Source organism: Scleropages formosus, chromosome 2 (assembly GCF_900964775.1).
Source record: "Scleropages formosus chromosome 2, fSclFor1.1, whole genome shotgun sequence".
NCBI lineage: Eukaryota > Metazoa > Chordata > Actinopteri > Osteoglossiformes > Osteoglossidae > Scleropages > Scleropages formosus.
In genome coordinates, this window is record NC_041807.1 from 20,535,072 (window position 1) to 20,560,290 (window position 25,219).

At 46.8% G+C, this 25,219-nt stretch overlaps 4 protein-coding genes across 5 annotated transcripts; 2 read left to right on the plus strand and 2 right to left on the minus strand.

Annotated features, from left to right (window-relative positions):
- Nucleotides 1–512: 512 nt before the first annotated feature.
- Nucleotides 513–5,030, minus strand: LOC108931499 (ankyrin repeat and SOCS box protein 15-like). Of its 2 annotated transcripts, XM_029249811.1 has the most exons (11): nt 4,915–5,030; nt 4,532–4,638; nt 4,303–4,355; nt 4,065–4,196; nt 3,752–3,910; nt 2,905–3,011; nt 2,766–2,769; nt 2,240–2,411; nt 1,587–2,145; nt 936–1,089; nt 513–850 (listed from the first exon to the last, which is right to left on the minus strand). In XM_029249811.1, the coding sequence occupies exons 2-11, from the start codon at nt 4,633–4,635 to the stop codon at nt 675–677; spliced, it is 1,620 nt and encodes a 539-aa protein (XP_029105644.1). In that variant the 5' UTR covers nt 4,636–4,638; nt 4,915–5,030; the 3' UTR covers nt 513–674. The 2 variants fall into 2 exon arrangements, with proteins under 2 accessions (XP_029105644.1, XP_018602784.2); XM_018747268.2 differs by having other exon boundaries at nt 2,766–3,011.
- Nucleotides 5,031–5,338: 308 nt separating this feature from the next.
- On the minus strand, nt 5,339–11,004 carry LOC108931434 (ankyrin repeat and SOCS box protein 15-like). Its single transcript, XM_029259987.1, has 11 exons — nt 10,940–11,004; nt 10,094–10,332; nt 9,885–9,988; nt 9,093–9,145; nt 8,765–8,896; nt 8,458–8,616; nt 7,409–7,654; nt 7,139–7,310; nt 6,302–6,857; nt 5,975–6,128; nt 5,339–5,880 (listed from the first exon to the last, which is right to left on the minus strand). Exons 3-11 carry the CDS (start codon nt 9,980–9,982, stop codon nt 5,714–5,716), a joined length of 1,737 nt encoding a protein of 578 aa, XP_029115820.1. The 5' UTR covers nt 9,983–9,988; nt 10,094–10,332; nt 10,940–11,004; the 3' UTR covers nt 5,339–5,713.
- Nucleotides 11,005–11,008: 4 nt separating this feature from the next.
- ndufa5 (NADH:ubiquinone oxidoreductase subunit A5) lies at nt 11,009–13,495 on the plus strand. Its single transcript, XM_018747215.2, has 5 exons — nt 11,009–11,077; nt 11,414–11,458; nt 12,648–12,764; nt 12,980–13,045; nt 13,270–13,495. Exons 1-5 carry the CDS (start codon nt 11,057–11,059, stop codon nt 13,369–13,371), a joined length of 351 nt encoding a protein of 116 aa, XP_018602731.1. The 5' UTR covers nt 11,009–11,056; the 3' UTR covers nt 13,372–13,495.
- Nucleotides 13,496–13,639: 144 nt separating this feature from the next.
- Nucleotides 13,640–23,679, plus strand: iqub (IQ motif and ubiquitin domain containing). The gene is made up of 14 exons (XM_018747121.2): nt 13,640–14,235; nt 15,401–15,514; nt 15,746–15,919; nt 16,341–16,475; nt 16,570–16,737; nt 17,159–17,340; nt 17,472–17,627; nt 18,614–18,824; nt 18,917–19,092; nt 19,594–19,764; nt 20,667–20,843; nt 20,941–21,189; nt 21,816–22,001; nt 22,830–23,679. Exons 1-14 carry the CDS (start codon nt 14,079–14,081, stop codon nt 22,950–22,952), a joined length of 2,379 nt encoding a protein of 792 aa, XP_018602637.1. The 5' UTR covers nt 13,640–14,078; the 3' UTR covers nt 22,953–23,679.
- The last annotated feature ends 1,540 nt before the right edge of the window (nt 23,680–25,219 follow it).

Below are 25,219 nucleotides of genomic sequence, written 5' to 3' on the forward strand. Positions count from 1 at the left end.
GTCAGTGAGGCTAGTACCTCATCCTCATCTGTTTCCTCAAACTATCTCCCTCCATTGCTGTATCAGACTGTGCTTGTGGCTGCACCACCGGACCGTCCCTGGTTTATGACCTCAACATCCCAGTTTTTGTAGAGGAAACGGGAAGACAAGTCCAAAAGGATGAGTTGATGTGCTTCTGCTTTTCTCAACTCGCCAAAGGAGACTTTAAATGGTCGACTTCCAGACACAAATGCGGCAAAGCTTCATCCACGTGATAGGGTTCCCTTTCTGGTAAGTGAGGGTCAATGAGATGAGCTGCACTGGGGTGAACTCGCGTTGTTTATCAGCCTGTGGGGGTCCTGATGTTTATTTCCTAAACAAGTCCATAGAGACGTCGAGAGCCTCGGAACAATGGTCCCGCTGATGTGTGCTACCAATGTGTGCAGCTTGGCATAAAGACTCAGCCCATGTACTCTATAGAATACTCTAAAGAGCACAGAACTATTTCTTATTAATTTATTTAATTACCCCCATTTCTGGCAGAGCATAAAGCTAATATAAAGTTGAGCTAAAAAAATTAATTTTAAGTCATAGCCATACTACATTTACAACATAAGGCAGCTCAAATGTAAGAAACTGCTATCAAAAAGGGCATAAAAGCAAGTTTCAGCTTCTTCTCTCTAAGGTGGAAGCGGTCACACACTTGTGCCCGAGATTCTGCTGTAGAGATCGTGTTCTTTGTACAGAAGGTAGTCCTTAAGTCTGTGTGGGAAAGGGAAGGAGTCCATAATGTCGGGGTCACACAAACACCTCGGGGTCATCTGTCTGCGGATCGCCAGCCTGCACAGATGCTTCAGGTGCCGCGGGCTCCCTAGCACACGGGGGAGAAAAGACAAAACAGTGCAGTTGTATTCAGCGCTTCCGCAGCATCAATCGCCCCGCTCTCGGTAACGCACCTAGGATGTCGCAGATTTCGGACCACTCCTTTTTCTTCTCCAAAGTCCGTTTCAGACTGGAGCAGATGGGCACGTGACTGACGTAGTCCAGGAGAATCCTCACAACGTTTCCCACCATGTCGTTGAGCCAGGACAGCCCGATAAAGTCACAGAACTTGATACCAATGAACGGACAGAAAGATCAGGTTTAACAGCCAGAAGTAACTGACAAACTGCATCTCGTAACTCTGCGATACCTAAAGCGTGCGAGTGGAGGAAAAGCTTAGTGTGACTTTGTGGATATCCTGAAAAGAAGTTTAGGGCGCGCAGTGTTCATCAGGTCTTGTGGGTTTTATATGCGTTTCTCTAACTGGTCCTTAGTGTATGTTTGTGTGACGTGCAAGGATCCTGCCCTTGGTTTATCACGATTTTCTCCCCGCTCTTCTCAAGACGGGCTACAGGCCACGCACCCTGACTCTGGCTGGTAAAACAGTAACTACAGAAGGACAGATGAAAACATGAGAACATGTCCTATTTGTAAAGCAGTCCTGGACCAAAATGTGGACTTTTTGTAGAAGATACTCAAAACATTCATTTCAAAATGCAACAAACTGTACTGATGATGGATGATCTTCATGAGATAAAGTGCTAACGTACAATCTGTAGACTCACAGGTATTTTGTCTTTTTGGATGTATATTTCATAGAGATAAAGACCCATCCAGAAGGTTCCCAAATCAGGGGCGCGGTCATGGCAACAGAGAAAGCAGCTCTCAGCATCGTAGCCGTTGTTGAGCAGCAGGCGCATCATCATCTCGTCGCGCAGGCAGTACTGCAGGGCCGTGGGGAACACCGTGTCGCTGACCGCCGTGAAGTAGCAGTTCACGTCCGCCTGCTTGGCCAGGAGCAGCCGCACGATTTCGTACCTTCCGGCCCTGACAGCCACCAGGAGGCAGCGCAGCGGGTCGGCGTCGGGATTCGCCCCGGCGTTCAGCAGCATCTCCGCGCAGGTGACGTCCCCGTTGGACACGGCGAAGTACAGGGCGCTTTTCCTCATGTCCGCGTAATTCTCAGAGATGTGTTTCTCCAGGATGGCATTGACATCGAAGCCGCTCTCGATGAGAAGCCTCAGGCACTCGACGTGGCCTCCATCAGCAGCGGAGTGAACCGGGCTCTGACCACAGGCGGCAATGGCTTGTCTGGAGGTCACCTGGATGAGGAGCTCAAGAGCCCTGGTTATGCAGGATGACAAAGCTCAGAAGGTTTGCTGTTTGAGATCTAGAGTTTTGACACAACCGTCATAGATGACAGCCCACGTTAACTCACAAGTAGTGACCCAGGTACGCCGCACGGTGGATCGGAAGGTGCCTGCTCATGCTGGGCACGTCGGGATCGGCTCCAGACTGCAGCAGGAGGTCGATGCAGTCTGGATTCCCGGAGCCGGCAGCGTCGTACAGCACGCTCTCCCCGTTGTAGGACTGGGCATTGACATCGCCACCTGGTGGATTACAGAAGAGGCGCTCAAGGTCTTGTCAGATTGTAGTGCTTCGAATTCTGGGATCCGGAACGATTTAGAGAACGGCACGTTCGCGGCATAACGATTTTCATATTGTTGAACGGCACACCCATGAGCCAAAGGGCAGCAATATGAAGTCCTTGGATTACACTGTCCAGTGCTCCTCTGCATAGGGATGAGGATGTAAATCAAAGTGCATCCAGTTTACATTAACGTGATCCCTGGAGATTAGGAGATACAAAGAGACTAAAGCCACTGGTCATCTGTAGGATTTCCCGATTATTCCCCTTTGGGACTGACGGCATCTGAGGCTCAAGAGGTTGGTCATGCATTTACCTTTCTGGATGAGAAGGTCCAGCACATCGGTCTGTCCAAACTCTGCTGCTATCCCTATGGGCATCACTCCATGGCCAGTAAGATGAGTAATTCTGGCGCCGTTCCTTAGCAACAGCACTGCGATGTCGCTACAGCCCACCTTGGCGGCCTCGTGCATGGCTGTCCAGTGCCTCAGGCAGACCTGGTCCACTAGCGCCTTGTTCTCGATGAGTACAGAAACCAGCTCATAGGACCCGATTCTTATGGCTGCACAGAACGTGAACAACATGGGACTCGGCGCTACGCATCTTAGCAGGAGATATTACAATAGAGCATGCGTACATTTTGCTTCATTGGGGGGGAAGTTCATACAGCTCAAACTTAACATTTATTTGGTTAGTTGACGCATTTGACCACAGGACCAGTTTATCACGCAAGTACAGAGTAAAAACGTACAGTGCACAAAACATCGAGGACAACAGGTATGGCGGAATTACTGCAGCGTGTTTTTCATGTAAAATATCCCATACATTATACAGTAGATGGATTACAAATTTCACATGGATTATAGCTGATATTTACTATACTAAATATAATGATTAGTGAATACAAGTAGCAGGTATTTCTTTATGTTACTAAAAAAATCTGTTACAGTTCCAGTCAAAAGTTTGAGTACACTTGAGGGGAACCAGTTTTTTTTTCTTCTCCCCAGAAGACATTTGATTAACGGGTTAGATCAGCAAATGAGTCACAATGTTTCCCAAACTCCTCCGTAGCCCTTTCCACAGGTGTCGGATAGTTGTGGGTTGTTTTGTCTTGACTCCCCAATCATCCCACGCAGGTACTGCACAGGTGTACTCAAACTTTTGACTCGGGCTGTATTTTAATACAGGGGAATCTTTTGGGAACATTTACATTAAAGTTCCTCCGATGCAGGATGTGCGCGAGCGCCACACTTAGGTGTGTAAGTCTGTGGGCGCTGCACTCATGCAGTACGCCAGCATTACCCAGCAGGAGAGGAGACTCGTTTTTGTCGTTGGTGTTGTGTGGCGATGCCCCACGTTCCAGCAAAATCTTCACGTTCTCCACATGACCCGCCTGAACGGCCAGCGTTAGCGCCGTCTCCCCTTCCAGGGTCTTCTCCTCCAGGTTCAGCTCATACGAGGCTGTTGTCCCCGGGGGGTCGGAGCAACAACAGGGTCAGTCGCGCGCTCCCTTTATGCCCTTCCGCTTGCACTCGACTACCGAGCCACTGCTTCGCACACTTTCCGGTACATCGAGACACGATGCTGTGTTCACAGGTGCAACACAGAGACTCACCGTCGAGCACCAGCTTCAGAACCTGCTTCACGGGTTGGACCGCAGCCCTGTGCAAAGGGAGCCAGCCTCCAGCATCCAGCTCTCCGAAGGCAGCGGGGCACTCGCAGAGCTCCTCGAGCGTGTGCGTGTCACCTGGTGATGGAGGGCCAGGAGGTAAAACACCACCCTGAGGTTCATCTTCACCTGAATTACTCACGTGAAGGTCGGTAAGCCAACAAGGTAGGGAAGAGTGCAGCACCTTCCTCAATGGCAGCTTGAATCGTCACTTGTTCGTCGCTGGCAGCTCTCGAGCTTTTTAAAGAAAGAAAGGGAACCGATTGAGCGATTTAAAGACTCACTCACCAAAATAAGTTAGGAAATATGTTTTGAAATGTAAAAATGATACTTGTATTAGTAGTTTAAAAACAGAGAAGCACGTGCTGCCCAGTTACAGGTCGTAGGGGTTTGCCACGCGCCGAGTCACGCACCTCGTCGGCTTTGTTGAAGGCAGCTCTTTGCACGAATCTTCAATGCTCAGACGAATCACGTAGTCCAAGAGTTGATCTTCATCCATTTCACTAATGTCATCCATGACCTTTGAACGAAACAGTATTAACAGCCCACGTTTAAACCGATCTCCGGCGCGAAACGACGACACGCGCCGTCTTTTTAACCGGAAGCATCTTGGATGGCAAATTTCTGCAAGTTCTCCGCTGGGAGAGAACTTGGATCCGTTGGCAGGTGTCAGCAGAAACGTTTCCACAAAGACAGACGGACTTAACACGCCACGAAATAAAGCATATAAGCACGTGCACATTATCATCAAAATATTACTTAACCTCGCATGTGCGCTAATATGATAAAATAATACCTTTATTTTTAGTAAAGAGATTTCAGAGGAAGCCGGTGGACGTGTTCCTTACAGCTCCAGGCTTCTCTGGACTTAACCAAACCACAGGTCTTGCGCAGTCTGGAACACTTGTTGTTGTTTTGCCATGTCTGTGCTGAGAAAGAGCCCACAGATATTTATAGGTCTGACCTGCTGTCTGCAGATGCAACTCACAAAATTACACTCAGCTGTTTTGGTGTCAAATTCATACAGTCCTGCTTATGCAGTATTAATAAAATGTTACAAAGAAAATGTAGTGAAACATGCATAAAATGACAATAAATGTTATGAAAAGTCAATTTTAAAAAGACTACAATAAAACAGACTGCAATAAAATTCTGAAAACTTTATTAAAATATCCATGTTTATTAGTCACCATACAAAATCTGACTAGAAATATGACTGAACCGCAGTATTTACCTCTCCATGGTAGAGCTTACTGTGAACTTTATCCCCAAGATCACAATGAAATACCTTTATTTTAATGTATGCAAGCAGTAACTCTGAAGCAGAATATTATTTCAGATCTAGTGAGTGTTTCATGTATTCCTCATCAACTCATGGGTTTTCAGAATTCAAGGCCAACGAACGCTGAATGTTGTAAGTTTACACCATTCTCGGTAAAACACCTCATTCTGAACGCAACAAAGCTGGAATCGGAAACCTTCCGGTTTCTGGAAACGGCCAAAGGAACACCAATAGGGCATCTTGGCAAGAGATGAAGAAGAATGTCGTGAAAAAAGAAAGTCTTGCCCACAAGTCAGAAGGCCGGGAAGGGTGTTCACTTGGTGAGGCCCATGATACTGTGGTACAGATCATACTCCCTGAACAACAGGTAGTCCTTCACTCTTGGTGGAAAGGGAGCAGAGTCCATTTTACTGAGCCTCCTCGCGGTGATCCGTGTGCGAATGACCAGTCTGCACAGGTGCTTCAGTTGGCGTGGGTTCCCTGGGACATGGGTTCACAGACAGCGTGTTACCGTGATTTACACTGCAACGTTAGCAACACTCACCGCCCACATGTTCAGCTTATGGTGCCATACCCAGTATTTGGCAGATCTCAGGCCACTGCCTCTGCTTCTTGAGGACTGCTTTCAAGTTCGAGCAGATGGTCACATGACCGACGTAGTCCAGCAGGATGCGCACTGTACATCCGGCCAAGTGCATCAGCCAGGACAAGCTGATGAAGTCGCAGAACTAGGGTATGATCAGCGGAACAGATCATATTCAGACACCATGGTAATAGTCACTTAGTTCACCTGAAATGAGGTACATGTGTACATGACCTGTAGAAACACTGAGCAAATGGTGTCTAAATTTCTTACTAGATGCTGAAAATGCATGTGTGTGTGTGTGTGTATGAAACTCACAAGGATTTTTTCTCGTTGATTTTGCACTCCACATAGGTCATCTCTCCCTGTGTAGCATGAGGCAAGGGCATCGTTGTGGTGACAGCGGAAGCAGCTCTCAGCATCGTAGCCGTTGTTGAGCAGCAGGCGCATCATCATCTCGTCGCGCAGGCAGTACTGCAGGGCCGTAGGGAACACCGTGTCGCTGACCGCCGTGAAGTAGCAGTTCACGTCCGCCTGCTTGGCCAGGAGCAGCCGCACGATTTCGTACCTTCCGGCCCTGACAGCCACCAGGAGGCAGCGCAGCGGGTCGGCGTCGGGATTCGCCCCGGCGTTCAGCAGCATCTCCGTGCAGGTGACGTCCCCGTTGGACACGGCGAAGTACAGGGCGCTTTTCCTCATGTCCGCGTAATTCTCAGAGATGTGTTTCTCCAGGATGGCATTGACATTGAAGCCGCTCTTGATGAGCAGCTCCAGGCACTGTGGGTGGCCTCCATCTGCAGCAGAGTGAACTGGACTTTGGCCAGAGAGCCGGATGGCCCTTTCGGTGGTAATTGGAATGAACCGTCTCAGGGCCCTGATGGGGCAAAAAAGTCAGTCCAGCTCGTCTTACTAGCAATCAGTGCATTCAGTACAATGCTGTGCATGTTTTACCATGTCAGCGGTATTGTGCATTGAAATAAAGAATACAAAACGAATAGAAATTGCAGTGTAACCTTGGTAAACGATGTATTGAGAAAATGAAGACATTACAGTTACGAACACAGTTCGTAGTTTCTGCAACACAGGCAAAAACCTTTGCAGCCTTTAGGATGCACACCGAGAGTGTATGTGAGACGAAGCAGCAAAGACGCTCACAGGTAGTGACCCTCGTAGGCCGCGCGGTGGATCGGGAGCTGAGCGCACAGACTGTGCACGTTGGGGTCGGCTCCGCGTTCCAAGAGGAGATCGATGCAGTCGGGATTTCCGGAGCCGGCTGCATCGTAGAGCGCGCTGTCCCCGTTGGACGCCTGAGTGTTCACGTCAGCTCCTGGGGGGCGGCGGTGGACATCGGTCAGTACTTTGCCTCGTTGCATTAAAGCGCAGACACGGCACTGGTTTGAGGTTTGCTGGAAAGCACCGTCTTACCATTCTTGATGAGAATCTCCAGAACTTCTGCGTTCGCATGTTCTGCAGCGACGCCCAGTGGAGTCACGCCGTGTCCGTCTTTCACTGTGACTTTGCCCCCGTTTCTTAGCAACAGCATCATGATGTCACCGGAGCCCACCTTGGCAGCTTCGTGCAAGGCACTCCACTTCTTCAGGCAGGTCTGCTCCACGAAAGCCCCGCCCATTACGAGCGTTGACACCATCTCATACGAGCGCGTTCTCACTGCTGCAGAGAGCAAATAACAGAAGATGTTTTCTTAGTTGCCGTCTGGAATTCTCTTTAGCCTTGTGTTTCAGCAGCTGATCCAAACTGACTCGCAAACAGTTCTCCTTTTTCTTTTTTTTTTTTTTACCTGAGGTGTCTCAGCACCATAGGAATACTAGCCAAGGCCCTTGGTAATGCTAATGTACTGCCACCTTCTGGACAGATGACCTGCCACCAGGAGTCAATGACCACCTACAAGAACCACTGAGTTCTGCAGCCAGGAGCTGAACACTGCCTACCTTGATAATTAGGATCACCAACCAGGGGCTTAGAGATCTACTTTACTCTCCACTGATTATAGCTATCTCTGACTGACACACGTACCGGACTTTTGTTCTAGACTTCTCCACACAGGTTTTCTGTCACCACAGTAGAACGCCCAGGAGGGATGGGCTGCTACTGGTACTTGTACCCCCAGGGGTTTGTTTTCTCCTCTTCTTAGCAGTGGGAGGTTTTTGTTTTCCTCTCCTCAACTGCCACCTAGATTATCCTAATAGTTATTACTACTACTACTTTATATTATATCTTGGTATTGTATTTTGTATTGTATCCTGAACTTTGTTCAGAGGCCTGTGTCACCTTGGTGAGAAGGATGCTCTATAAAAATAAATTAAGTCGTACTGAATAATTTACACTGTTATAATACGTTATTTCACGCATTTCCCTGATCACATGTAAAGAAGGATCTGAACAGCGGTTCAATGATAGTACAGGGATGTAACAATTTGGTCTTTCTGTGTTGTGCAGCACACCAGCAACATTACCGAGTAAGAGAGGGGACTCGTTCTTGTCATTGGTGGTGTTTGGCGAGGCACCCTGGTCCAGCAGAACCTTCACATTCTCCACCCAACCGGCCTGAATGGCCAGTGTCATCGCAGTTTCCCCATCTAAGGTCTTCTCCTCCAGAGTCAGTGTGTATGACGCTGTTGGGCCACAATTAAGTGTACAGTCCAAAGTTCAAATTTATTTTTACTGTATTAAAATTATTTAAATACTGCAATAAAATGCCGAAACTGTTTTTGTTACCAAATATAGCATAGCTGATTAGGTGAACTGGAAAACCTCACTAACCAACAATGACAGTCTCCAGGACTTCCTTCACGGGCTGGACGGCGGCCCTGTGCAGAGGGAGCCAGCCTTCTCCGTCCACCTCGCCGAAGGCAGCCGTGCACTCGGACAGCTCCCGCAGACTATATGTGTCACCTGGACCAAACCATATACAGTATGTGCGCTGTAAAAAGGGTCGGTAAGAACCTGGGGATGAAAATAAGTTTTTGCTAAGTAAACTAAACAACACAAGATAACATGGAGACCCCCTGGGTTTGTTCAATGCCAATTCTCAAAAATCATTTTCTTGGAGCAATATTTGAGAGTTTAACCGGGTAGAGGTAGGAGGTACCATTGTCAATGGCAGTCAAGATCTTCACGTTTTCATCACTGGCAAGTTCTAAACTGTTTGAATAAGGAAAAGACGAGGAATACAGTGTTATTTCTAATAGAAGACAAAGGCTATAATACAGCAAATACAATGTAAATGCCAGCATCATGCTGAGAAGGTGCTGAATGAGGTGAAGAGAGAAAAAGGAAAACCAGAGACCACAGCTCTGCCCTTTGAATCTTTTTCACTCTTTTTTCACTTCGTTCTTGCCTTTTCTCCACACCTGCGCTCTGCTGAGGTTGACAAACCACAGTTTTAAACATGACACATAAGGGCCTTCGGAACGTTACAATTTCGTAGGTGACATATCCTTTTATTTAAGTTGTAGGTCTTTGCATGAAATGCTGTTAGCTCCCTTAACTAACTAGAAAATAAGCCCAGTTTTCAGTCCATTTTCAGTTGTTAAAAGTATAAACACGAATGTAATATAAAAAATGTGAATGCAAAAGTTACTAAAAGTTAATATAAAATATAAAAGTTACATAAAAATAACATTTCTTTCATAGATTCAAATTTTATTTCTCCATCTTCATGATCTGTACATATAAATATAAAACATATTTTGTCATATATATGCTGTACATAGAGTGTGTATGTGTACCTTGATTAATTTATTAATGAAATTCAATTAATTTAGAGAGAGGTCTAAGGGGTCCCGACTGGATCCAAAGCCTCTCCGGCCCTGGTCATTAATAGAGTCACTGGTGATACAAAATCAATGCTTATTGGAAAGGAAGAGATGCTCCTGCAGACCTGTCACCGCAGGGGACCAGCTGTCCGCCACAGTCTCCAGCGCTCATCTCCAGCACATAGTGAAGAAGCTCACTGTCTATGTCCTCGCTCTCCTCCATTGACTGCTGCACACACAGTACGACAACAAGTAGCACGAAAAACAGCCACCGATTCTGTCCGCAAATGGATGAAATCGAATTAAAGTAAAATGTTACGCTGTTTTTAATTACCAGTTTAGGTCTCGCCTCTGCGAGGTCGGTGTGTCTCGACCTGGAGATCACGGGCTTCAGCTTCGGGTCTCCGGACCAAACCCGAGCCGCTCGGCGGGTTATTTTTAGCCTAAAAATAATTAAATTAGGCCCGATCCGGTTTCGCTCGCGGGACCTCGAGGTGCGGCGGGAGCGCGCAGCTTCACCGTGACTGGAAACTCCGCCGAAGTTCACACTCAGTTCGGGCCTGTCCGTCTTCTCTTGGTTTTAAAAAAAAAAATCCATATATATTTTATTTAATTTCATTTAATTAATTAATTAATTCATTCATTCATGAGCGCAGGGACTTAAGGCAAAAAAAAATACACCCGAGAAATGGCACATTCATTGCAATTCCTCGGTGTTTTTTTTTTTTAATTTTTTTATCACTATATATGATCAACAGTATGTTAAACAAGCCGGGCGACACGTCACGGCTTCAGAATTTTGCAGGAATGATGCATCTAATAAGTTCCACAGCGATGTCCGGACGTTCATGGATTCCTTCAAATTGTGATGCAGATAAAATTGTTTTTTTTCCCTCCTCTGACGGAGGAAATTAAACACTTTGGTGTGTAGAGGGTACCCACGACACGATTCTGTGTGAAACTGCAGCTGGTTTTGCTGCTTCACATAGTAGAAATATAAACACAAAACTGAAAGAACTAGAAACCAATATTAGCAATTAAAATATAATTTCAAAAAGTCAACATATAGTAAATAAATATATACACTAAAGAGTGTAAATACAGAAATATATGAACGTATCAGTTTACGTAACAAGTAACTACTCAGGATGCAATTTTGTAATATACGCAGGTACTTTACTTAGTTAATGCGAAATATCGACGACATCTTAGAGCTCGACACTCAACTTTGCGGCCTTGCTCGAGGATTCGTCCATCTGCTCTCTTGTTGGACTCCCAGCGTGCTTTGCGCGCAATCATGGCTGGTGTCTTGAAGAAGGTAACGACAGAGGTCACCGGTTACTATCGCTTACCGTTTTAAATTACGTTGTAGCCTTGGTGGTTTTCATGAAAGGAGTGGAGTGCAAGGGGATGGTTGGATGTCATATATCATAATTTCGTTGCTGTCCGTGTTGTTGCTTTTATTAGGGTTAGCATGAAAGCTAACGTGTGAGGAGGACTGTGTGTGTGTGTGTGTGTGTGTGTGTGTGTGTGTGTGTGTGTGTGTGTGTGTGTGTGTGTGTGTGTGTGTGTGTGTGTGTGTTCAGTTCAGTTCCGTGTTTTCCTATTTACTGCTCTTCCCTGCACGTTAACCAGTACAGCCCTGTTTTCACAGACCACTGGTTTGGTGGGACTGGCTGTGTCTCAGAATCCACATGAGGTAGGTGTGTGTGGAGCTGCTCTCTCTCTGCTACCACACTGGTCCACAGGATCCGCTGGTTCTGCTTGCCGATTTATTATTATATACTTATACGTACGACGGCTCTCTCTCACGCTGCGGTGCTTGCTTGGTCTAGTCGAGTCCCTCAGACATGGGCAGATGGAGTGCTGACACCTGGCCTGCTGTGTGGGCCTGTTGCCTGGCTTGTAGTCTGAAGGTTGGAGGTTCAAATCGCTGTACTGCCCTGGCTTCAATCAAGCAGGCACTTGATCCTGAATTGTTACACTTGCTGTTTGACATTTACATTTATTCACTTAGCTGACACTTTCCTCCAAAGCAAATTCCAATGAACTCTATGTAGTGTTATCAGCCCACACACCTTATTCACCGTGGTGACTTACACTGCTAGATACACTGCTTACACTGGCTCACTCATCCATACATCAGCGGAACACACACAGTGATAGTCTCTTTGTCGCTCGCACACTATAAAGTTTTAAGAGGCTTAAAATTATGTTGCCTTGGATGTAGAAGTCTCATAAATAAAGGTTAATGCTTCCCTTATGAATTCCTCCAAAGCAACTTACAATATTAAGTTACCTACAATTATCTACACGTTTATACAGCTGGGTAATTTTACTGGAGCAACTTGGGGTAAGCACTTTACTCAAGGGTACTACAGCTGGATTTGAACCTGCAACCTTTCAGTCCAAGGGAAGCAGCACTAACCACTACGCTACGAGCTGTCTGCTATTCATACTAAGCAATAACAGATATCAAGTAATGACTCAGAATGAACTTCATTAGACTGTGCCTGTTGGCAGCTCTTTGGAAAGTTTGCACCAGTCTGTTGACTTAACTAACAGTTGCTCTGGATGCTTCAGATAGCAGACAGATTTGCAACATGAGCCATAAATAACAGAAAATTACTGGTTTTTGAGTCTGCTTCTCACAGGTTTTCTTTCTGTTGTTCCTTTACCATTTTAGCCTACTTGCAAGTTTTTTTTCCCCTTCATATTAAAGCAATACATGTAATGATCACTAGCCTGTAATGATTGTAGCAAATAAGGTTCAAAGTACGAATATTTACAAATGCTGCATTTGCTTTTAACAGCTAATTGTAAGTCTATATTGCTTTAATTTTTGTTTTTGGACTTTACAGACTATGTAAATTTCTGTCTTTCTCCAGCGTCTTCGAATTCTCTACACCAAGATCTTGGGATGTCTGCAGACAATGCCCCAGGATGCTGCCTACAGGAAGTACACAGAGCAGTTGATCAGTGAGAGATTTAACCATGTCAAAATGGTAATGTTTACACCTTGAGCTCTGTGGCACTTTAAGCTGTTATAAACCTATGATAAATTCTGAAACCATCTGGCACTGGGAGGGTTTTCTGGATGGGGAAAATGACATGCTGTGTTTGTCAGAAATAACATGTGCATATTATTAGTTTCATTTGTGTCAGTACTTATTGGTTTCACATAAATTTAATTGCAGTAATATAATTTTATTTCCTCTAGGAACCTGATGTCAGTAAACTAGAAAAGAAAATCAATTGTGGACAGATAGAAGAGGTCATCTTGCAGGTGCGGTAATGCTTGTCTAAGTAAACAGCAGATATGTGGATAAAAATCATTTAAAAAATAAACACAATATTCAGAGAAACATGGAGTATAAAAATTGTATAGTACATAAGAATGGTTTCTCTTAGCATGCATTTTATTGAAAAAATTGACACTTATTGACCTGTTTTTTTTTTGTATTATATTGCTGGTGATGTACCATTCTGAGATGCGCTGTCATGCTGCAGGCGGAAGCGGAGCTCTCTCTCTCCAGGAAGATGTTAGACTGGAAGCCGTGGGAACCTCTGATTGAGGAGCCACCTGCCAACCAGTGGAAATGGCCTATTTAAAGCCTGTTATTGAAGTTAATAAAACCCTAATAAATTTGGATTAAGTGTGTGTGTCCCTGCAAATAGACTTCAAGTCTGAGGTAATCTGTGTGATAACCATGTAAATACAAATATTTAAACAGTGTAATGTTGCACTTTTTTTTTCTTGATGTCCTGTATGTTGTGCCCTGCTTGCTATTTGTCGGGGTGGATGGGGTCGTTTGTCTCGGTCACTTGCTTTGCAGGTTTTGGCAAAACAGTAGTTTGCCACCTCCTGTTAAACGTAACGTTATAAGACACCTCGGACAAAGCTTGATAAGGCTCATAATAATAATTGTTTTCCATCTTGGTCCTAGTCGCTTTGCCATCTGTAATAGCTCTTCTGTTTACTGCTCTGTCTCTTCTGTATCATAATTGTTGATAGTTAATTTCTGAAAAACTGTCTAAATTCAGTTTTTATCAAGAACGAGAGCCGATTTCTTGAAAAGAAAGGGAATCGTCCCCCGCTGCTGATGACGGTGCCTCCAGGCGCCGTCACGTGTCCGTAACCATGGAAACGACTAAACAAGCGGGCCTCGCTCAGTCCGCGCGCGCCGGTGTAAGCGGAGGGAAAATAAGGACCAAACTCGGGGAAGGTTAATAAAACTAGAAGGGGTCTTACCTGTTTGTGGTTATTATGACGGCCGCCTTCTAATTATCAAGGTAATTATCGAGGTTTTACATGCATCATGTCTCGAGAGAATGAAGGTAAAACACGGTACTCCTCCGCGGAGGAAACCGCGGATAATCCCGAGACGGGGGAGCCAAAGGTGCGAGAGGAGGGAGATGCAGAAGACCCCCCACACAAGGAGAGAGGGGTCCATACGGCCGACAGCACTGCCACAGGTATCAAGACAGCTATAGCAAAGCTTTTTAATATGAATATTTAATACGGATATTTTTAATATGCTTTAAGTATTGAAGGAAGACGCACCTTCTGTTGCTTTTAATACACTGAGCACCTCCAGGGCAGAGTAACAGTCTTTCTGATCATTATAAACCTTTATTTGTCTGAGATCTTTGTCCAAGGTGACAAAGGTGTTACATATTAACCCGTATAAAACAGAACTACTTTGTAAGAATGTTCATTTTAACAGTTTTATGGACTTTGAGCTATATTACAATTAAATCTGTGCTAAAAGGACTGAAAGTAATAATGCATTTCAGATGTTGACCCCTTCATTCCATAAATGTGCAAAATTTGTCATCTAGTTATTGACACTAAAAAATAATACCAATAATAAAATTGTAAATACTGTGGAAGTGAGCTGACTGAAGACAGTCCCACCATCCTCTTCTGTTTTTGTACCACCGCTCTGTGAGGAAATTTACATTTACACTTCTCTCCATCATCTGACATTTAGTTGTTTAGCTGACACTTTTCTCCAAAGCAACACAAAATGTTAATCTACCAACACTTATTTACCCCTATGTATGTATGTGTGTATGTATGTGTGGGGACAGCTGGTAGCATAGTGGTTAGAGTGATTGCCTTTGGACCCACAGGTTTGAGCCTCAGCTCCCACTGTAGTACCCTTGAGCAAAGTACTTACCCTGAATTGCTCCAGTAAAATTACCCAGCTGTATAAATGGGTAAATAATTGTAACCTTAACAATGTAAGTTGCTTTGGAGAAAAGCATCAGCTAAAAGAATAAATGTAATTTAAATGTGTGTATGTATATATATATATACATATAAATATATGTATATTTATATGTATATATATACATATAAATATATGAACCTGTGGGTCCTAAGGCAGCAACTCTAACCACTACACGGGCAGCTGACCCTGGGTTATATGCTGTTTTAACTCCCCAAAAGACATACATTTTAGACAATATAATGGTGAAGAAAATGCATTTAAAAGTAAATAGACTAAAAAAGCTTATATCTTCAAGAATTTGTAACTCAAAATGTTCGCAACATGAGGAGTTCAGTGTTTAACTCTGAGCTTGTGATGATTCTGAGAGCTCCTCTGTCAAAGCTGAATGTCCCTTTTGTCTCAAGAAGAGAATGAAGGTAAAACGTGGGAGCCAGAGGTGCGAAACGAGAGGAGTGCAGAAGACCCCCCACACAGCCCAGCTGAGACCCTTGAGGAGAGAGTGGTGTCTACAGGGCTGAGTATGAACCTTCCAGATGATGACAAACCTTTACTTATCAGACACCTCTGTGTCCATGGTGACTTACAGTCTTTGATCACCAACTTTTCACTGTAAAGTTGAACCTCTTTCCTTTCCCTTGGGGAGGTGTAAACACAACAAAGACAAAAAGCAAGCTGTAGGGATATTAATAAGTGAAGTAAAAGTCTGAAGTATTTGTGGTTATTCTTATGGCTTCCTTCCAATTATCAAGGTTTTTCATCCATCACGTCTCAAGAAGAGGATGAAGGTCAAACACAGGACTCCGCCACGGAGGAAACTGCGGATAATCCCGAGACTGTGGAGCCAAAGGTGCAAGAGGAGAGGGATGCAGAAGACCCCCCACACAAGGAGAGAGGGGTCCATATGGCCGGCAGCACTGCCACAGGTAGCAGGGCAGCTATAGCAAAGATTTTTAATATTGATATTTATTTTGAATATTTTTAATATCCTTTTAATATTAAGTGTTGATGGAAGACGCAGATTGAGTTGCTGTTAATATATTTATTATATTTATTATCTATTATCCAGGCCAGAGTATGAATCTTTCCAGTCACTATAAACATTTATTTATTTTATATCTTTGTAAGGTGACAAAGTATTAGACGATCAACATTACAATAATTTACCTGTTTATCCAGCATTGTAAATCCCTGTATCATTGGGGTTCGAACCAACAAACTTTACATTATACGGCTGCAGCTTTACACCACCTGCTGCCACCAGCGATCATGTTCCTTTATTGATCATTCAGTCATGTGTGGGTTTCCTTGGCTTTGTCACGTGTGTTTCGTGTTCCATGTGTCAAGTCAAGGTAAAGCTCCTTCCTGATGGACGCATCGTGACTGCAGCCTTTTCAACTGCACTGACCATCCAGGATCTGAAAATTTATTTTTCAAAAGAGCTAAAAATCCCATCTGATGTCATAGAAATTCTCCTCTATGGTAAGAGTTGCACATTTTCTCCCTTTAATTAATTTGGTCTAAATGGTATTTAAACTTGAACTCACACTGATCTGTTTATTATTTGACCCTACAGGTGATGCTGTTGCAGACCATGAGACGCTCATCAGTTTGGGAGTCCAGCCACATGGCGCAGTTGAGTTGGAGCTGCGTTCCTCTGACCCCACCGGATACCCGATCCGCCCCTTGAAACAGCAAGCGGAGTATAGCACGCAGGACGTCATCACTGTGAGGGTTCAAAAAGGTGAGCACTGCTGGAAGCCCCCGTCTCTGGTCTTTCTAGGGTAGGGTCTGGACCACTGTGACCCTGCATTAAGATGAGTAGTTGTTGAAGATGGATGGATGGATGGATGGATGGAGATGAGTAGTTGTTGAGGACGGATGGATGCGTGGACGGATGGATTAAGATGACTGGTTGTTGAAGATGGATGGATGGATGGATGGATGTGAGTAGTTGTTAAGGATAGATGGATGCATGGACGGTTTGATGGATGGATAAGATGAGTGGTTGTTGAAGATGGAAGGATGGAAGGAACAAAAGGCATCCATGTATTGTGAGAAAGGCCAGGAAGATGCTCAGGTGTACCAGAAACACTTTGGACCCTTAGAGCTCTAGGACTCTCAACATTCTATGCTCTGAAGGGTTCACCTTTATCACTGAGCAGATCCAAAGTCAGAGGCTTTCCAGCAAGTGGTGGTGGAGATAGATAGGGTCATGCAGAAGAAGGCCTTCCTAGGTGGGTTCCGGCACAAGATCTCAGGGACGGAGTTCCACCACGCCGCGGTGCAAACCCTGCCCAGGAGGAGACCGGACCGTGGTGTGAAGATGTTCTCTCAATGGACACAGGTACCTGAGATGAGCTCTTCCTGAGTTACAACCCCTCGTGCTGGTAGCTTTGCATGGGAAAAGGCTCCGATGGATTTAGATCTTCTGCGTTTTACATCATTTGTGTTGAAAGTCTTTATCCCAAAATACAGACGGTTGAGACGAAGTCCCAGGCTGTGCAGCTGGCCAACACAACATCCACGCAGATGACGAAGATCGGCTGCTATGTGTCCAACATGGAGGACAAAGTCATCACCCCGGGAACGTACATCACTGCTGACGAGTACCACAGCAAGAGGCTGAAGGCGGTACTGTGATTTTTACTGCTTCAAGTTGCTGCCAGTTTTCTGCCTAGTCCGGTCTTTTATCTAGAGTGATTTGCAGGATTTATTTGACCCGTTTATTCCACTGGGTGTGTTTTCGGTTAAATGGCTTGATCTCGGTTGATGTCTAGATAAATGTCTTGAAGAGCACTCGAGGGCAGGATTTAAACATACATTTATTCATTTAGCTGATGCTTTTCTCCAAAGGCGATTTAACAATGTTAAAATTATTTACCCAGCTGGTTATCTTTACTGGAGTAATTTAGGTTAACTTCCTTGCTTAAGGGTAATACAGTAAACCTGCAACCTCTGGATCCAAAGGCAGTAACTCTACCAGCTCTCCAGAGATGTGGAAACATAAGGGTGGTAAAAACCAGTCACCTTCAGGGCCCAAGACCCCCCCCCCCCCACCCCGCTTAACTGTTACACTGTGAGCTAGACCTTGATGGAGCTGTGAACTCAGTGTGGATTCCTCCAGGACTGCAGCTCATGACGATGCCAGACTTATCCTTCTTGAAATTTGATAAAGGGATGTTTCCACATTAGGGGGCGCAGTGGGTTGGACCGGGTCCTGTTCTCCGGTGGGTCTGGGGTTCAAGTCTGGCTGGGGGTGCCTTGTGATGGACTGGCGTCCCATCCGGGCTGTGTCCCCTCCCCCTCCAGCCTTATACCCCCTGCCGGGTTAGGCTCCGGCTCCCCGCGACCCCGCATGGGACCGGCGGTTTCAGATGGTGTGTGTGTGTGTGTTTCCACGTCTCTGATTCTCATTTTTCAAAGATTTCTCGTTTTTCTCCTTATTTCCGAGCATCTGCCGTGGTCCATCCTGTTGACGATACGCACTCTTCCCTCTGTTTCCCTCTGGGTGTGGATGAGACTCTTCCTTTGGTGAACATGGTATTCCGTGTTTCCGCTGCCCTGCTGCTGTGAAGACAAATACGGGCAAAAACCGTTCCGCTGTCATTGTGTCCCAGGTGATCGTTCTACAGACGTACGTGAGACAGTGGCAGGCCAGGCGTGTGACGGATCGGCTCCGGAAGGACAAGGAGCGCCGTGTGGAATGGGTGAAGAAGGAGGAGCTGAGGAAGAAGAGGGAGAAGGAGGAGCGCCTGAAAGTCGAGTATCACAGAAGGATGAATCCGGAGACGAAGGAAGACTTTGACCTGCTGTACAACGCTGTGGACAGTAGGTTCTGCTCCTGGGCGCTGGTGCTTCCTGGGGCTGGAGACGGACCAGGGGTGCGTGTGGGCTCATCTCCCCGTGTCTCCTGCACCCAGAGTGGAGGCAGGAGGAGCTGGAGCGCATCAACGCCACCCTCAGCGGGCCGGAGCGCAAGGCGGCCCTGTGCGCACTGCTGGAGCAGGAGACGCAGTTCATCGCGTACATCGGGCAGCATCGCTTCGCCGCCGCCGAGAAGAACCGCCTGAGGTCCCTACAGGCCTTCCTGGAAAAGGTCGGTGAGGTCACCGTTACCGTAGTACAGAGTACCGTGGAAAAGAATTTATTTTCAGATTATTCGCAGATTATTGCCAATTTGTAATTCCTGCAAGACTTGATCGCTCGCTACTGTGGTGGAATGAGCTCCCTGCGTCCCTCAGAGCTGCTGGATCCCTCCCAGCATTCAAGAAGGGTTTCAAAGCTTTCAGAGCCACTTCTCCCCGATTTCCTATGTGCTCGATAAACGTGTACTACGTAATGTGTTTAATAATTTGAAATGTTTTTTTTTTAAACTCCACACGCAGCTACTCATTATAACTCTGGTTTATACCGTGGTATGTGACAAATGGACTGTACTCAAGAAGTATTACATCTCCTCCTTCTGATGTAACGTACTTTTTGTGTTCTCGGACGCGTGCGTCTGATAAACGAAGAAGTGTAAATTTTTGACACCGAATCTTTTCGGGAGCCTATTCATTTCACTAACGCTTTATCTCACCACACGACCACGCGTCAGTGCGCCGCCCCCAAGAGATGGCTGGCGTTTGACGGCAAAGTGACCCTCATGGACACTCAGCACACCATCAGGGCCAGGGAGCTCAAGGAGCTGTACAGCAGCGTTACGGCGCAGAGCGTGAGCCACGAAGAGAGACTTCGAGCGCTTCTGAGCCTCAGAAACATCGTCAAGGTACCGTCGACACGATGTTGAACCTCTTTCCCATCAGCCTCCCACCCACCAGCGTTGATGAACGACTCTGTGTACGCGCTCCGGTTCCCTGTCTGAAACCGTCAAGGGGCAGCAGGTGGCATAACCGTTAGAGTTCGCAAGACTTGGGTTTGTTTCCCGCCTCCTTCTGTTGTACCTTTGAGGGCACAGTCATAAAACTGTATACATGGGTAAATCATTGTGAATTTCTTTGGAAAACAAAACAAGTTTTTGTTACTGCACAAGGGCCGGTCGGTCATTTCTTCATTTCGCTGATATTTTTCCAAAGCAGCCTACAATAAAACACTCATAAAAAGTTTTGTTCCTAATAAAAAGCTGAATTCATTCCCCCTTCGTGGAGCTGAGGAACCAGAACACAGATTCTGTTTAGGGTTAGATTACGGAATGTGCATTAATTATTCTCACACGTTTTCCAAGAAGGAGCGCACTGGGTTTCGCTGGGTCCTGCTGCCCGGTGGGTCTGGGGTTCGAGTCCTGTTTGGAGTGCCTTGGCATCCCGTCCTGGGTGTGTCCCCTCCCCCTCCAGCCTTTCGCCCTGTGTTGCTGGGTTAGGTTCCGGTTCACTGCGACCCCCTGCTTGGGACAAGCGGTTTCAGTCTGTGTGTGCGTATTATTGCTATGGTCCAGACCAGAAGCTCCTTCCAAAAATATGTGTTTAACTCAACTATCTCCCATTTGTCCACTAGAAATGCTAATATTGAACCTGCGTGATGATTTCAGTGAACTCTGGTTTGGTCACCCTTTTTGGACCTTCTCAGGAACGGTCATCTCTGTTGCGTCAGCTGGTTTCTCAGCACCAGCGAGACACTTGTGTCCTGCAGCAGGGCGCTAAAGGTGGACGCACCGCCTGTCCTTTGCCGTAGAATCACGACTGCAAGCTGACACGTGAAATTGTGGAGCTCATCGACAGAGAGATGGACCTCCTGTCCAGAAGTGTCAGGGAGGCCAACTTGGGTGGGCTGAGGACGAGGATCGCCACGCTCTTCCTCCAGTACATCAAGACTCCTGTCTTCAACCCTGAGGTCTCCAGGTTGCTGAAGGTACGTGCTGAAGCCTTGTCATCTGCTCCCCAGCAGCGTCAGATCAAGAAGTCGTTCGTCTGCTCGTTTCACGAGGTTCTCCTGCGTCCTCGGGCAGGTTCCCCAGGATCCTGTCCAGCTGAAGCAGGACATGTTCTTCTGCCTCGGCTGCGGTGGTTACCGCCGAGCCGCAGACTTTTCCCTGACGTCGAACTCGCGGACGGTGGGCCGCTGCACGCACTGCGGACAGCTGGACAATGAAGGCCGTCTGCGAGAGGACCTCTCCCTCTACAAGGACATCCTCTGCCGGCTGCAGCAGACAGAGATCGAGCACAGCAAGGAGGCCCAGATCCCCTTCTTGCTCCAGGTATCCCTTCGGTGACAACGGAGCAGGAGGAGCGTGAATCAAAGGGCTTGATGAGTCTCGGAGAAGGACGAGTCACTGTGGCTTTACAGTGACCGTGTGCGTTTGTCTGAAAACACCGTCTACAGTGAATTTTCGTAACCTCTGGGACACCCCTCGGGGTTACGAAAATTCCACGTCACGACGAGCGTCATTCATCGCCCTTCCTTCATCTTACAAGGCATTTCCACGCACGAAGATCTCATCCCTCGTCAGCCCTAGTTTCCTACTTTCACCTGTTTAATCTCAGCGACCACGAACCGTTGAGACTGTCCAACAGTGTGCACTTGTCCCCTGGATTTACTTTGTTTTCATTCATTACTCTTCCGTTTTCATTTGTTTCCATTTAATGTACACACATTGATCATCATATGCATGAATGTTTTGTCTGTGAGTGTTTATTAAGCGCACGGTACATAACAGGTAGGAAAAAGCTGAACGAGTGCAGGTACACCATGCTACGGTATTATGGAGTAATTAACGCAGTAAAACTGCCCTGTTATGCTGTGTTATGATAACAAATGTTACCTACTGAAATAACTGTTTATTATGCTGTTTGTACCCATGTTGCTGTGGTGCCTGTGTTTCAGGAGCGTGACCTGCGCTACCTGGTGGACGTGGTGTGGGAGGCCCAGTCGGCCCTCAGCGCCTGGAACGATCTGCACGACCTGGTGACGGTGCGCTGGGATCGCTCCCGGGAATGGAGCCCCTGGAACTGCATCCTGCTCACCGAGGACGAAGCCACCGCCCACCTGAAGCTGGAAAATGTGGAGCAGGTGCTACTTGTCGTTCCCTCTGCTGCAGCGTCCCTCCCTGTCGTGTCCACCGAGCTGCATTTTGGCGGCTTCCGCTTCATTCTGTGCATCGAGATTACTAGTGACCTGATGGTTGTTGGTTTAAGTCCCAGCGAAGGCGCTGTGGTAGCCTCGGGCGAAGTTCACCGTCGACCCGATATAACACGCGTTGACGTCTGCTGATTTCCTGCTCTCGCTCGTCACATCTCATTCTCACTTTTCCCCGGTACAGCATCAGGTCTACGTCGAGTCCACATGAGATTCCATTTACCAAGAGTACGAATCCTGAATGCATGCAGTTATAAACTAAGTTATAAATTTTGATGTTATAAATGCATGCAGTGACAGTCGTCACCATCGGCCTGCTGGTACAAACGGATGTTGCAGGCGGACCTTTTAAACGAAACTTGTCTTTCGGGCTCTTTCGTGATGAAAAACAGAAGTTATTTATCCAACTTGTAATGTGAACCTGCTGTCCGCAAACTACTCAACAGCACCGGGAGACGATGGGCTCCAGGTCCCGACTGTTATGTGGTCCCACTTGATATCCGGCCGTGTGACGTCGGCTTTCCAGTTGTGGCGTAACGCTGCGTCATCGCGGCGTCGTCAAGTGTTCTGGATCGCTGTCACACGAGAGCAGTGGTTCCTCCAAAGCTGATCTTTCAGCCCAGTTCGGATGAAAACTAATAGCACTTCCTTTGAGAGAAACCACCAGCAGTCACTTCCTGAGTTTTTCTGATGCTTTGCATGTTCCTCCGCCAGCAAGGAGTGTTGTTTTCGTCTGAAAGAGTCGTGTTCTCCTCTCCGCAGGCGTACGGCGTGCCCTTCGTCCACAGCGTGCAGCACAGACACACACTGGGCAGGAAGTACTTCTCCCGCATCCCACGCATGGCCGAGATGCTCCGACAATCGGACACCCAGCAAGTGGCTTAGGCTCCTCCCCCAATGTCTCTGACGCACCTTGCTGATGATCTGATCCAGCATCCATCTGTTTGTGTGACTGCATGGTGTCCTTTAGAGTCTCCTGGAGCACCACAGCTCAAAGGAGTCTTCCCTGCTGCTGTTTTCACATCCATGTAGTGTTCCAGAACATACCGTGGCCCGGACGCTTATATTTGTTCCTGTGGACGCATCCGCGCATGTGAGGACTTTTTCCGGATCTTTCACGGGAGCTCTGCTGATCTTCGGGTCTTCCTCATCTTCTGCAGTTAGTGGGGTGTCCTCGGCATGACGGAGACAGAGATGTTGCTTCCACCAGCTTTTAACCACTTTTCTGCTTCTCGTAATGTGCTCAGTGTCCATGTTGCAAAGGTTAGGAGACAGAAAGCAGCCTTGTTGAGCCTTGTCAAGAGCTGACATCCTCACGATGATGCTGAACAACGAGAACAGTGTAAATCATAGTAATGTTGCTCCAAATGATGTTTTCAGCACGCCACATTTCAAACACGTCCTTCGTCTTTTAACAGCGAGGCCGTTTTCCCCAGGCTGCACCCATGGGTGCGTCCAAAAGGGTAAAAACCAAGAGTTCTGCTGCACTGCGGTAAGAGGGCACTTATCGCTCACCCGGGCATGTAAGCGTGTGTCTTTCAGCTGTAGACAGACAGCGTGGTGATTATAACTGCTGCCTGTGGACCCAAATGTAACAGGTTTGAATCCCAGCTGCAATACCCTTGAGCGAGGTACTTACCCTAAGTTGCTCCAGTACAACAATGGGTGAATAACTGGAAGTTGTGAGACACCGTAAGTCGCTTTGGGGAAAAGCATCCGTTAAATGAATGAATACGCGCTGTAGGGTGCAGAGGGTGGCCGATGCAGAGTTTCACCAGTAGAGGGAGCCACCAGTTTGCTCCATGGCCTTGCGCTTCATCTCCAGCAGCTCAGGAGGTGTACAAATGAAAGCAAATCCTCTTCTTTGTCATCCCCAGCACTGGAAAATGTTCCTGTGCTGTCAAACTGTCCCTCTGTGTGAATGCGCAAATACCCAGCGACCCCCTAGTCTTGAAAAAAGCAGCTCCCCGGGCTGTGGGTTCGAGTCCCGGTGTCAGGAAGGCCAGCCCCCCTCCCGCTGCAGTATGTTAGTTACAGAGAGAAGATGAGCTCTAAAATGAGTCGGGGGGGGGGGGTTGTTTGTTGACGGTCCCTGTGCACTGTTTTCCACTCGGCTTTTATGGGAGGACGGCACATCTAATAAATTACTGGAATTTACACACACACACAGTCTGAAACCCCTTGGTCGCAGCAAGCCGGAGCCTAACCCGGCAACACGGGGCGCAAAGCTGGAGGGGGAGGGGACACACCCAGGACGGGACGCCAGTCCATTGCAAGGTACCCCAAGCAGGACTCGAACTCAGACCCACCGTACAGCGGGACTCGGCCAAACCTGCTGCACCACCACAACCCCCTACTGCAATTGAGCAAAAATCATTTAAAAATTCATAGCTCACATGAAATTGTTACATTTTTTTGCCCGCAGTTTGTCTGATTGCCTTCAGGTGGACTGTGTATTACTGTGCATCCGCAGGAGTGTCTCCAAGTGCAAATCGCCGCATTAATAAATCATGACTCAAGTATCCCGCTCTTGAGCAAAGGCTCATTTCCGTGACGTGAAATGAGTTTTACTGCCACTGGTGCACAGACTGTATAGTCCCTCGCTGTTGAACCAGGACTCCTAATTCTGCTGGACTTTGAGCCTTGATGACCAGACACGTCCTTCGTAGTGGTTAAGGAAGCAGCCTTATCAACCACAGGTGGTGGGTTTGAGTCCCTGGAGGCACCCTGCCGCTATGATGCCGAGAAAACGACAGAACTGAATGTTACCAGTTTGCACAGAAGCAAATTTACTTCCAAACTAAGTTTGACATGAGCAGTGCATGTACGTTTATGGTGACGCATCGAGTCTCAGCGGAAGTGTCTTCACCCATTTCTTCAGAAGATCCAGCTCTTTGTCGCAGATCCAGGTCTTTTTGTAGCTCAAAAAACGTGAACATCCGATCCAAGAGAATCGCCCCAGTATGGTAAAGTGCGGTACTCTCCATGGAAAAGCAGCTGCCAGCCTTTGATGCTGTGTTCTGAAGGACAACTGTTTGAAACTGGAAAACAAAAGAATTTCAGTGGAAATGCAGTTATGTGCTGAGCTTTCTTATATATAAAAACATCTTTGCATATCAGATGCCAGGTGCATGTCTTTCTATTAAAATGAT

Excerpts from the sequence above, each read along its gene's own strand:
- ndufa5 (XM_018747215.2), top strand. The coding sequence starts at position 11,057 with ATGGCTGGTGTCTTGAAGAAG. Across the intron at positions 11,078-11,413 it reads TGGCTGGTGTCTTGAAGAAG|ACCACTGGTTTGGTGGGACT; the intron begins GTAACGACAGAG and ends CTGTTTTCACAG. Across the intron at positions 11,459-12,647 it reads TGTCTCAGAATCCACATGAG|CGTCTTCGAATTCTCTACAC; the intron begins GTAGGTGTGTGT and ends GTCTTTCTCCAG.
- iqub (XM_018747121.2), top strand. The coding sequence starts at position 14,079 with ATGTCTCGAGAGAATGAAGGTAAAACACGGTACTCCTCCGCGGAGGAA. Across the intron at positions 18,825-18,916 it reads GCTGTACAACGCTGTGGACA|AGTGGAGGCAGGAGGAGCTG; the intron begins GTAGGTTCTGCT and ends TCCTGCACCCAG. Across the intron at positions 19,093-19,593 it reads TACAGGCCTTCCTGGAAAAG|TGCGCCGCCCCCAAGAGATG; the intron begins GTCGGTGAGGTC and ends ACCACGCGTCAG.
- LOC108931434 (XM_029259987.1), bottom strand. The coding sequence starts at position 9,982 with ATGGAGGAGAGCGAGGACATAGACAGTGAGCTTCTTCACTATGTGCTG. Across the intron at positions 9,146-9,884 it reads CTGGTCCCCTGCGGTGACAG|TTTAGAACTTGCCAGTGATG; the intron begins GTCTGCAGGAGC and ends TTATTCAAACAG. Across the intron at positions 6,129-6,301 it reads ATCAACGAGAAAAAATCCTT|TTCTGCGACTTCATCAGCTT; the intron begins GTGAGTTTCATA and ends ATCATACCCTAG.
- LOC108931499 (XM_018747268.2), bottom strand. The coding sequence starts at position 4,635 with ATGGATGACATTAGTGAAATGGATGAAGATCAACTCTTGGACTACGTG. Across the intron at positions 4,197-4,302 it reads TCAAGCTGCCATTGAGGAAG|GTGACACGCACACGCTCGAG; the intron begins GTGCTGCACTCT and ends CTCCATCACCAG. Across the intron at positions 3,911-4,064 it reads TCTGAAGCTGGTGCTCGACG|CCTCGTATGAGCTGAACCTG; the intron begins GTGAGTCTCTGT and ends CGGGGACAACAG.